The following is a 12,813-nucleotide window of genomic DNA, read 5'->3' as shown; positions in this document are numbered from 1 at the left end:
ATACACTCATGACTAAGATCTGTGTTTCTGTGTGAACTGATAGACCACTGTCTGCATACTGCAATGTTTCAGGCATTCAGTGCCTTATCCTCAGCGTAAATGCACCTGAACTGCCTGTCTCCATAGCAAAATCTGCATGCAATCTTAGGCACTCTTCAGTGCAGAGCCCAGCACTGTGCGCCTGATATTTCAAACAGCTGCAGCTCCGATAGCTGTTGAAGTTCAGACAACACAACTCACCATCTGCGGGCTGCTGGGTGGCAAAGAGAGATCAGTATCAGCCCTGAACAGAAAGCAATCTCAGCTCAATAAGCAGTCTATGCAAACCCCAAACACAAAGTAAGCTACTATCTTTGGTGTGCACTGTGGTTTTTCTTCAAGTCCCACTCTAACTTACATAACCTGAAGAGTTTTCTTATGTATTTACATGGCTGCTATTTTGTGTGGTGAAACCTTGCCACTGGCAGAGCAGGGGAGAGGGACAAGGGGAAGGGCACAGGGCTGGAGGCAGTGCAGCAGTGCTCTAGACGGGAGGTTCCAGATTGCACCAGCTCACAACTCCAGGCTTGGAAATGGCCCCTTTCAGTCCACCAGTCCAGAGCTCAAAGTTTCCCCTCCCAGTGTCTGACCAGTTCAGGCTGCTCCCTCAGATCTGTCTGGCACAAGCCACAGGGTTGTGGCGCAGGGCTGTTATCTGCGAAATCCTTGTGTTTGTTGAACCGCAACTTCTTGTGGTCAGCTGTGTAAGTACAGCTGGATAGGTGAGAAAATGATTCACAGTATTTCATTTTTTTAAGGATCTAGAAGCCACATGTAGTGACTGGAGAGGTGAAAAAGAGGACACACCAGCAGCTGTCTCCAGAGCTGATGGAGAACAGGGAACCCAGCACCACTGGTGCTGACTGAGCTCAGGGTGAAGGCACTTTGCTTGTGGAAGAAGCTGGTGCTTTACATTACATCTCAAATTGGCACCAATTTCAGAATTTATTTTCACCTATTTCAGAAGTAAAATAAAAACAAACTACCTACAGTGTCTGTATCCAAAAAACAAACAAACAAACAAACAAAAAACCATAGAGACTCCCACCACTAATAAACAAGCAGTTGTTTTGCATGTTACTTGGATTGGAAATTAAACTCTCCTGAGCAGTCAGGCACAGAGAAAAGCAGCAGCCTCGTGACTAAAATCACAAGGTTGGGGGTTAGAAACAGATCTGGACTGGCGTGAGTTCAGCAGGCTGCTGCCTCAGCACCTGCTGCAGCAGAACAGTGACTGCAGGCCTGCAGCAGCAGCACACCTCAGCTCAGTTGCCAGAGGTATCCTAGCATCCACCTGAGAGAGCAAGAGAGCTGAAATGGGAATGCTGCTTGAACCTGGGCTTTGAGCATTTACATCGAAAGTCTGTTTTTTATTCTGTTTTCTACAAAGCATGGAAGTGATCTTGCTTTTTAATAAAGCTAGCTGATATTTCTAGAAAAAAATCAGGCAAAAATTATTATCATATATAAAATGAAAGCAGTATATCTCAGGATGATTACAAGGAAGAGTTAAGACCTTAGTTTAAGTAAATTGGGTTACCCAGTTGGCTTATAAAGAAAAAGGGTTGACTAGTGCATATTGAGCAGAAGTGAAAGATTAACCCGAGAAAAGACAACGAAGTTGTGAAAACCTGCAGGACTTTAAAGTATCTGTTTTCCACACATACTTGGGATCTATGAATTGAGAGGCTTAAATGTAAATAAAAATTAACACATTGACAGAGGGCCTTCATTCTAACAGTCATCAAGAGGAACAGAAGCACGCATTTTGAGGAGACAATGGCTACTGCTCCATGCCATCATGGAAAATGCTCACAAACTATACTCATTTCTACTGGAAATGCTTTCCAGCTTCTGTTCCTTGTTTGCTGCATAGATTTGATTTCAGCAGATGTAACTACAAAAGTCTAAACCAAGCTTGTATTTGGATTATGCATGACTTCACTGAGCTGATTTTAACACTTGATGGAGCATTACAGATAGGTATTCATGCTGGGATCTATCCTGCGGAGTTCCTCCCCCTCAGCTCAGCAATTCGCATCGTGGGTTTGCAGGATCCTGTTCATCAGAAGCCAAGTGGGTTTCTGGTGGCAGCTTTTGTAGTTCTGACCATGGCTGACAAATGAGGACGTTCAACGAGCGCACTTGCAGAGTGCTCGCTACAGGAGCTGCGGACTATGCTGAGGCAGAGCCCAGACATGACTGCTCGCTACACCCTAATGGTTCTCGCCTGCATTACAATGCACTGTCAGCAAATGCCTGGGAAGGAGGAAGCCAGCTTCTCCCCACACCCAGCAATAGCAGTGACTCCCACGTGCCCCAGAAGTGTCACTTGGTACAGGCCGGCCGGCCGCCTGCCAGGTGACGCATTGTGCTTCACCTTTCTGGTAACCTCACTTCCTGTTTTGTCCCTGCATGGACAATTTTCTCCCTCTTTTAACAAAATAGCGTGATTTGTCTTTCTAACATAGGGAGATAAAATGAAAACTGACTGCTCAATGAAAACAAATCAGGGGAGATAGGTGAAGGAGAAAGGGCCAGGCAGACAAAAGTAGGCCTGGGATTTAAAGTTGGTGAAAGACAAGCTATATGCCTACCTTTTGGCTCTACTGAAGTTAGAATGGAAAAAAGCAAAGGCAGCATTCTCTCAAACTGACAAGCAGCTGCTAATCAACTGCACAACCTTTGGCAAGCAAATTCGTTGCTTTTGGCTTTTTCCTCTCTCATCTTTCAGCTGCATGTTAGTTCAGATTAAAAGCTTGGGGAGAAGAGGGATTTCCTTGCTTTTGGATTTACAGAGCACCTAATAAATGGGACTGTAAAGTTTCTTGAATGCACGCAGATACTGCAATTGAAATAACATTTCACAGTGATCCTTAACCACAGGTATGCTTCTTGCTCTTACTCTGAGAGAGATACGAGGGGCAGGAACCAGAGCTATGTTACAACATCTAAAAATGCTTGCTGATATTTCTAGACATCTACTTTCAGCACGACTTTATCGAGAAAGACCACCAGGTTGCACTGAGAAGTAGTTTTGGGGTCTCCTGGAGAAGGTGAGAACCACAGATTAATAAAACAAAACAACAGCATTTTAAAAATAAGCCAGTTTTTTTTTTTAATATATAAGTGCCTATCTTCTTGGTTTCTTTGGCCCTTGACTCACTACAATTGGTAGCAACTCTTCAACAGATGTGTAATGAAAATAAGTAGTACTGCAGAAGTCAATTTTCAAGACAATTGGAAAATGAATACATATGCAAATTAGCATGATGAGAAAAGAAATAAAGCACAGTCAAATTCCCAGTAAACACAACTGAAGATTCATCCTATGGTGCCCCTAAAATAACAAAATTAACCCATCCATGGACCTTTAGCAAACAGACAACCCTCACCCTCCCCAAAGCTCACAGTCTATATGCAGAGAAACCTTCCGAAATGTCATCAAGGTTCATTTTTGTGAGTGGGATTTTTCTGCAGGGAATTTTTTGTCTGATTGTATCCTTTTATCCACGTGTTTTAGGTATCCCTGCACTTACCTGAAATGTCAATAATGATTTCAAGATTCAACAGAGTGGAATGAAAAATATTTTGTCATGGCTGTTCTTAAAAGCATTTTGAAATTTTCTTTCCTGCGTAGATTTGGTAGGGGGATAGTAGGCTTATTTAATAACGCTCTAAATTTTCAGAAATTGATTAAACATCAGCAGTTAAAGTAAAATGAAGTTCAATTTTGCTTAACATTTACAGATAGAATGAGGAAGTGGCTACTGCTTAAGAGAAAAGGAATACATTTTTACGTGATAGTTAAATCAATTTCTCATTGAAATTCAAAGAATAACTGCTTCATGTGCAAGAGGAATAATTTCTTTTCCTGGCTTTCCTTGCCTTACCAATATTTCTGTTCCAAATGCTATAATGCCATCCATAAAGAAATACAGTCATTCACCAGAAAAACTGGAGAAATTGTTATTCTTCTGAGGCCTCTAGGACAAATCTGATTGAAGAAGCACCAACATGCAGAAACCCAAGTGCAAAATTCCTTTTCTTCCCTAAACAATTCATCACAATGAAGGCAAGCAACAATGGCAGTTTAATCATTGTACAGAACTGTTATCTACCAAGCATGTAGCATAGTACTCAAATCATCTATTTAGATATGCGTGATGTAAGACTCCATTAGCAGCATCAGTAGCTCCAGTGCAGACAGGACCTAAACAGGACAGTCTAGTCAGGACATTTTACTGGCAAGAAGTGCAGTAGGATCTTTTAAAGTAATACACCTTCTGGAAAATTGCAACTCTTGTTATCAACAGAAATATTATTAAAAAAAAAGTCTTCAAAAATTTTAGAAACAAATATGTAGGAACATAGACATCAAGAGCTTTAATAGCCTATAGCTTTTCTGGAGACAACTCAGGAGCTTTATTTGTGCATACATAACACGTTTGCTTTGTCTTAGGAAAGGAAAAAAACACTATAGGGATACACCACTTTCCTCAACAGGACATATGCCCACTAGCTGTTTTATAATAATAGCTAGAAATATTTATAATACTTCTACAGTAAACAACACAATTCTTCAGAAATAAGGCAAACACAATGGAATTAAAAAAAAAAAAAAAAAACAGATTTAAAACAATTCTTGAAGTGCAACAGGTTCAAATTTCTACCACTGGGCTTACATGCAATGGACACAAATTTTATTGCTTACAGTATCATGTAAGGAAACTTAGGCTGAAGCTTTTACTTAAGATGTCTGTGTAAATATCCGATTATTTGCATGACCCATTTTACCCTGCCAGCTTCTCGATAATTCCATTCAGAAGGGAGGATGTTCAGCCAGAACAGTCAGCAAGTTTTAGTGCATACAAATAGCTGTTTTATCATGTTGGCTTTAAGTCATAGGCTGATGCCTCTTTTGTGAGCTACATTCCCATTTACATGCATATGGCTTCAGAAAGTTATTTCCTCTTCTTTTCCTTTCTGTTCATAAACAACATATTGTTTTCCCAACAGCTTTTAGTAACCTTGGCTTTTATAATCAAATACCTTTCATCTACTGCTTTTTTTTTTTTTCCTTTTGCAGCTCAAGGACTAGCAGGATTTGAGTTGAGCTCACACTGCACTTGGTATTTTATCTTATCTGAAGAAGGGTAGAAAATTAGTAATACCTTACGTCCAGCACTGAAGTGTTGAGAGAGACAGATTTCTGTCCACTCCCAGTGCTAGGGATGAAAGTATGAAAATCAGCTAATGCATATGGAGCTTATGCAGCCAGTTTCCTGGCATCTTGAATGTAGACTACTGACATTTTCTTCCAAGCATAATCCTTATGGGTACTACCAGTTGCGTTCCTTTCCCTTTGTTTCCTACATAGCTTCCACCAAGCAGTGTGGATGTTCTCCATAACAGGTTTAACAAGTCAGCATAATAGCTCAATTCCAACCAGCACTTCTAGCTGGCGCTTATTAAGTAGCCACTGAAGGAGGCTCTTCCTTTAGAAAAAAATGTTTGTAAGGAGATTGAAATTGAAAGAATTCATCTGTAAACAGCACATGGACACACAGTTGATTAAGTTTAATTCATTCATTAATTTAACTTAAAACTTCAGCAATTAAGTTTTAGCTATTCTGTATTTCTGAATTCAGTTTTCCCTTCCCCCCCTCCTCCAAGAAGGGGCACTGTTACCTTAAAACTTACTTTCTCCACAATAGGGTAATTCTGCTTCCATAACTTCAGGTGTTCCCTTGAATATATGACTGGCAGACTCAGGAAAAATAGTGTATGTGAAAACTTACGGCTTTATGAAACCTGAACCTATGCTAGCTTCCTTTCACTTTAGCCAAAGTACAAAAATATGAGTCAACACCTTCAATACTAGGTAGGTCTTTCCCCAGCAGGTGTTTTGTATTGTCAGTTCCACTGAGTACAGGAACTATAGGTACCCCAAAGAGATCTAATCAACAGAATAGAACAGCTAGTAACAATGTTTCAGTATCAGAGATTCTACATAGGACAGTTCTCTCAGGTTATAGTACAAGTCACTATAGTGCAGTCAGGAATCAAGAACATCCAAGCAGTAAGCAGGATAAGCTAACTAGGGCCTAACTAGTTTCTACAGGAAGAGTCCTTCCCCCCCCACCCCTTCTTTCCCTAACTAGAGCTGGGGCAGAAGGGGAAATAGCAAACTTGCCATAACCTAGCATCAAGCTTCACTAGCATCAATAATCACTGAATTCTTGCTTTGGATCTTATTTTACCCCATCACAAGGAGACCAAGGCTCTAAATAAGCTCATATGAGGTAGGATGAGGAACGACTGGGGTTAGAAATATGGTATGCTGGATAAGAAATAATCAGAGGCTGAAAATAGGGCATAAAAATACTTAATCTTTGTTATAAAAGAGTCATAATATTGCCCCTGGGACATAGGACAGAGCCAACATTCTCTTGTAACAACATTCAAGATCAACAAGAAGTTTCAAAGAACGAGCATCCAATTTGTCATTTTTTGCTTTTTCCAGTGAAGACATTTTTCTTCTTTCCCTTAAAGTTGTATCAAATACTGCACTCCAGTTTATAAAAGCTGTTCATCATTCTCAAGCTGCATTTATGTAATTGATACAACACAGACTTGCATTAGCAGTTCTGTGCAGGATACCTAAATGGTGAGCTCCAAGTGGAAAGAAAGACCAAAAGCCAGTCATCTGTACACACTAAATTAAATGTTTATTTAAAAAGTAAACCTTTGGGCACATTTCTAATTAAAAAAAAGGAAAAAATACATAGAAGGATCTATTAGATTAAGTAGTTAAAAGCCAGCAATATTACAAGCTGTTTACATACCAACATTTACATTAATTTAAAATAAGTGGCATGTCACCAACATGTAAAACAGACTTCAAGAGTCTTAAAAAAAAAGTTGACTTTTGAAGAATACAAGTCTACCACCTGTGTGACTGTGTTTGGTCATTCAGTTTTATTATCCCCTTTTGCACTGAAATGTCCAGTCTTCAAATTATACAAGTGGATAACTAGCAGCTGTTGCGATTCCACAGTGGTTCTTCCTGTCTTTGGCCATGTAGATATATCCTTTGTCACCCCACTTCTCACCCCAGCTGTAATCAGAAATAAAAGGTTTATATTCATATTCCAAAAGACTTCCCTACTATTCCTCCATGAAGTGTTTAAACTGAGAACTGCCTTCTATATTCACAGGAAATTTTAAACAGATGTACAGCTACACCTTTTTTTTTTGTCCTTCTGTTACGTACATGGAGGTCCCTGCCTCACAAGAGGACAATTTTGGACTACGGGTGCTGGAGCTCAGACAATGCTGCCAGCCAGTTTTAACAGAGGACCCAAGACTGCAGGCAGCATGAGGGTGATGTCCCACTAATGCTGATAGCATGAGACTAACTCGTGATATGCCCTTTGGCATTGTTTTTCCTTCCAACTCAGGAGGGTAACTACATTCTGAAAATTCAAATGTTACCCTATTTCATACAGTGAGTAGCCCCACTGCTTCTGAAAATTCATGGTCCTTCACTGCCACAACCTGTTTTTCCGTCTGCTCTCCTATGTACTATCACTTCAGTGCATCTACTCTCTGCATGGGCTAATCTTTCACCAAGCTCCCTTGATGGTTCAAATCAGCTGAAAACGCAGAGGAATGCAATTGCTGCTCAGCGCCTAACTTACTAGCAAGTCAGCAGCCTAAGCTGACTTTTATCTTCTACCCAATACCCCAAGAACAGTCTCCACATTTTCTGTATGTAGATTTTAATTTCTATTGCCTCCTCATACCCCCATAAGCCAAAAGACAAACTACCTTCCCTCCTCCCACAAATAGTATGACACACATAGAAAAGTTTTACCTGTTCTTAACAATCCAGTATTTCTTTCCATCTACATCTTCACCTTCAAAACCATAACCTACAACCAGAACACCATGGTCCAAGTCTTCACTGCTACAGTCTGGTTCATAGTAGATACCTGAGGAAATATAAGATCACACATGAACAAACTGCTCTGCTAGAATCCTTGTGTTCAAAATTGTGTTGATTAGCTAGAGAAGCTGTGCAGAGAGGGAAGTGAAATGTATCTATGGGAGAATGTAAGCAGCAAGCATAAGCATATACAAGAGAAGTACAAACTGCGGGAAATCTGGGCTAGAATTAAGAGGACTCTCATGTCCTACTTCACAAATTCAAATTTTTTTGCTCTTAAACTGAAGAGTGAGTGATTACTGAGTACTCAAGAAGTTCTCTTCATGCAAGTTGCTAACAAATCCCCACCTGACTGATAAAACTGGAATGAAGAGTGGCCAGCATCAATAGCAACAGATACTGGACCCACAGCTGCTACTGCTTTCATGAGAGCTCTTTCATGTCCTTGAGGGATGTCAACAAAGCCAGTATCATTAGCAGCGTTGTACTCTGCCTTGTAGCGACAGTCTTCATCATCCTGAATTAAAAGAAATAAGAAAACTACTAGTTACTACATAGTTCTCTACTTTACACACAGGTGAGCGTAAGAACTACCAGACATACCACAAGTTCACTGCATTGAAAGCAAGACACTGAAAAGGACCTAGTTGCATCTGGTCTTCTTTCAAAGCATTCCCAAAACAAAAGGAACTGCTTTTGAGTTATTCAGAGATGCACAAAAAGGAAGAAAAAAAAAAAAGCACAGGGTTGAGAAGCCCACAGTAAAGGGCTTACTGGGATGCAGAAGACCTTCACATCTGGGAACACTGCAGTCTCTAGTACGGAAGACAAATTTCATTTCTGAGAAAACAATGTCCAGAATGCATTAATAGGCAAAGAAAGAGAGCCAAGTATTCATTAATTACAAAGCAGTCCAGAAACTGCTAATTGAGCAAGCACTTAAATCCACAGTCTGTCAGTCTGGAAAACCATGAAGAATGACTTGGAAATGACTCATTTTTAATGTATAAGTTTACAGTATTCCTGTATTTTGGGCTTAACTTTTTTCTTCACACAGTGAAGCCTGAACAGTGTATGTCACAGGCATTTGTTTCAGGAAAGGGATCAAGTTAGGATATCTGGCAATTTGATATTAAAAAAAGTATGCATGTCCCTCCTTTATCTGTGTGATGAAACTAGAACTTGATTGTCCTTCCAACTAAAAGAACATGGGCCACGTGCCTCACTTATTTACTTCTCACACTCAGCAAGTTTGTACTTCCTATAAACAACCAGAATTGCTGGAAGAGCCAAGTTTAAAAAAAAAAATTACAGGATACAGGCAGATAGGAATCCAAATCCTTCAAAGTTATTCACAGTGAATGTCACTGCTACTGCACATTCAGTCAACAGAAGACAAACTGCAAGGAAAGTCTCTAGAGAGCAGAAGCACTGAAAGTAGTAAAAGCCCAAACATTAAGACTTACACAACATCACCATTTGTTACTGCCCTTTTGTCCTGTCATGCCTGTTTAACTTTAGATAGATCATTAGAGGTATTTTAGAAGTCTGCTCATTACCTGCACTTATGCAGATTCAGCCAAAAAGTAGAAGACGACATAGTCAAATTTAAGAAAATCCACACCTGCTGCAAGAGTTACTTGGTCTTGGAAAACAACCCATAATAGCTTAGTTATGAAAAGCAGAATTGAATCCCTAGAACTAAGCAGCAGTTTGACAAGAACCAAGTCTTGGTTTGGTGTGTCATCAAAGATAAGGTCTGGCATCTGATAAGGAAAAGCAGTAACAAGATTTGCTCTAGTTTTTCTAGATGGTCTGGCAAGATTTGATGACCTTTAATGACCTTTAAGGTCTTTTCTAACCTGAGTAATTCTATGATTCTATGATTTTGACCCCCAAAGATCAATGCAGTATATGACTGCTACAGAACCTAGGGCAAGCAGCCATCCTAGATTTCTTTAGAAGGATGCAAGAGGAAAAGCAGATGTGGAAAAGCAGATATACTGATGGCTATTTAGCCTTTATCCTCTCCAGGTATTTGTTTCCCAACACTTATAGTTTACACAAAAGATGTTGTATCTGCAGCATGTTCAGCTATGACATTTACCTTTGCAGTGTATGGGTAGGATTCCTCTGAATCAATTCCCCCATTATCTTGTACATACTGGAAGGCTTGGTCCATGAGACCACCATTGCAGCCTTGATTTCCTTCTGGGCGGGAGCAGTCCACAAGATTTTGTTCACTGAGTGAAACAAGTTTTCCAGTTTTTCTGAAGTGCTGGCCTTCAAGAGCTCCTGTTGTGCTGAAAGCCCAGCAAGAGCCACACTGACCCTGAAAGTAAGAAGCAAAATCACAAGTGGCTACCTGGGATATTTTAAGCAAGTTCCCATGCCATTGACCTAAGCATTAGAAAAGCAAAAGCCTCAAGACCAACTTTAGTTTCATGATTCTACAGTGCTCAAGTAGAGATACTGTTTTAGTTTTATGACATTTAGCAGAGAAGGACTCCTTAATATTCTAATGAGGTACAGAATTTTATTAAAATGAAATTTAATTCAACATGCTTGCACTAGGGTTCATCAAACAACAGCATCTCTCCTCCATGAACGTGGAGGCAGCATTCAGGAAACTAGTTAGAAATCCAACAACACAGAATACCTGATCTTTAACTGGAGTTACATATCCCTTCTCTCTCCAGTCTACAGATCGTGGTGCTTCAAGAAAACTGGGCTCAAGAAACTGGGATCCTCTGTACTTCCTTTCTGACTTCTTGTGTATATAGCCATTCATCAGCTGTCTGAACTCCTCCGTCGTCTAAACAAAATCCAAGACATCAAGTCACCATCTACTATACTACACATTGCTGTTTAAAAATGAATGTTTCATGCTTATGTACATACCATGTCACCAAACTGATTCATCCCCAACTTATAACTGTGTTTTCCTAATGAGTGATCCAGGTTATGGAGTTCAATCATTTTCAGATTCTTCTCCCATACCACTCTCCTCCAGCTTTCCTCTCTCTGAAAAGAGACACTTCAATGAGAAAGCTCAAAATTTCACTCAAGTCATAGCATGCTTTGTTATAGTTTGTATATGCAGGCAAATACGAACTTCTCTAAAAAAAAAAAAAGAGCGGGAGCACTTCCAGAAATGGTCATTTTGCTACTCTCATATGAAAAGCATAACTGAGCAGTTACATGAACAAAGCAAAAGGATTCAGGAAGAGAGAGGCTTAATTCAACAAGTACAGATCATGGCCAGTTTTAAAACAAAGCAATCATGACTCAGCTGATGGGGCCCAGCCAAGCACACTTTGCATTTGCTGAGCTGAACACACATACCAGGGGCCACCCAACAGGCACTCACCTCATGATAATCTTTACTGTGCCAGGACTTCCACAGCTGCCAGTGGCTGTCCAAATCGGGATCTAGTCTCGGTGCAGCAAAGACCAGCCCCAAGCACAGGGACAGGATGGTCAGACACACGTCCATGTTGACAAATCTGCCGGAAATTGAGCAACGCCCATCGGGCAAAACAATATGCACACAAGCCTTGTTTGCCTCACAGCATCTAACGCTGAAATACCCGGCTTGAAACAAATCCGTTCACAGCAGAAGACTCGGTCTGCCCTCTTCCTTTACAAGAGCAAATAAACAGATGGGCACAGACCCCGAAGAGAGCTCTCAGACTGAAGAAGAAAGCACTCCGTTCCTCCCCCAGCCCCCTGCTCGAGCTTCGGAATCCGACCCTCAACACCCCGGCCCCCCCGAGCCGGGCGGACTGCTAGGCTGCTGTCTCCCTCCTCGCGGCCATGGTCGACCCTCGAGGCCATCTTCCCCCTCCGTCCCAACACGCCCAGCCTCGGAGCCCTCGGCTGCGGCCGTAAACAAGGGCGGGCGAAGCGGCCCAAAACCAGGGCCGGCGGCGGGGCGGCTCAGCGGGAGCCTCGCCAGGAATGGCGGCCCCATTCCTACGTGCCGGCAGCGCCTGCAGCGGCGGGGGCCCGCGGAACCCCGGCAACCTCCTTATGTAGCTCACCTCGATCGACACGGCAGAAACAAACAGGCGCACGGCACCGCTCAGCCAGTGGCGGTACCGCTGCCCCCTTCTTTTATAGCCACCGCGGCCGTGTCCGCCCCACCACGCCGATTGGCGGCAGCACCGGGACTCGCCCCGCCCGCCCGCCCGCTCAGGACGGGGCCTCGGCTGAGATCGAGGTTTGCGCTCGGGTCCTTGGAGTATCGCCGTCGGCTGCGGTCAGGCGGGGTCGGGCCGCGGGGGTGCGCGCGGAGCTCGCCGAAGCGGTCTGTGCGCCGCCCGGGCACCGAAGGGAGGCTGCCCGTCTCGGTGGCAATTGCCCGCCCTGTGGGCCCCGCAGTGCCCCGGCTGTTATTTTAGGCAGTGTTTGTATAGCGATGCGGAGGAGCTGGCAAGCGAGAGAGAGGGGTGGAGTGTTTAAGCTGTTGGGAGTTCAGTGTAAAACTCATAATTGACAGAGCGTAAGGCAACAAATCTGGAAGGAAAGGAAGAAAGGCCTGTTGTTTGAAACTGCAGAAACACAAGTGCGGCCCAGCTGATGGCTCTTGATCAGATCGAGACGATGGGCAGCCTGGGAGCCTTGTGTGTCATCCTTTTGAGGCCTGCTGGGCACAAACCAGGGCGCATGACTTCACTGGCTGTTCCCTTCTGCTTTGTTTCTTTCCGGACAGGTGCCGGCCTTGCTGCAGCCAATTCCAGTCTGGGAACACTGCTGCTGCTTGCTGGAGGTTTCTGTACATTTGCTGCAGAGTAGTTTTGTTCCTGATCTGATGCCAGGCA

The 12,813-nt window shown here is 42.4% G+C and overlaps 1 protein-coding gene across 1 annotated transcript; it reads right to left on the bottom strand.

Annotated features, from left to right (window-relative positions):
• Positions 1-7,001: 7,001 nt before the first annotated feature.
• CTSL (cathepsin L) lies at positions 7,002-12,174 on the bottom strand. The gene is made up of 8 exons (XM_085213536.1): positions 12,034-12,174; positions 11,361-11,496; positions 10,892-11,014; positions 10,650-10,805; positions 10,098-10,322; positions 8,339-8,507; positions 7,919-8,036; positions 7,002-7,159 (listed from the first exon to the last, which is right to left on the bottom strand). Exons 2-8 carry the CDS (start codon positions 11,484-11,486, stop codon positions 7,060-7,062), a joined length of 1,017 nt encoding a protein of 338 aa, XP_085069662.1. The 5' UTR covers positions 11,487-11,496; positions 12,034-12,174; the 3' UTR covers positions 7,002-7,059.
• Between the last annotated feature and the right edge of the window lie 639 nt (positions 12,175-12,813).

This window comes from Meleagris gallopavo, chromosome Z, assembly GCF_905368555.1.
Source record: "Meleagris gallopavo chromosome Z, MGAL_WU_HG_1.1, whole genome shotgun sequence".
In the NCBI taxonomy this organism is placed as follows: Eukaryota; Metazoa; Chordata; class Aves; order Galliformes; family Phasianidae; genus Meleagris; species Meleagris gallopavo.
This window is presented reverse-complemented; position numbering and strand designations above follow the sequence as displayed.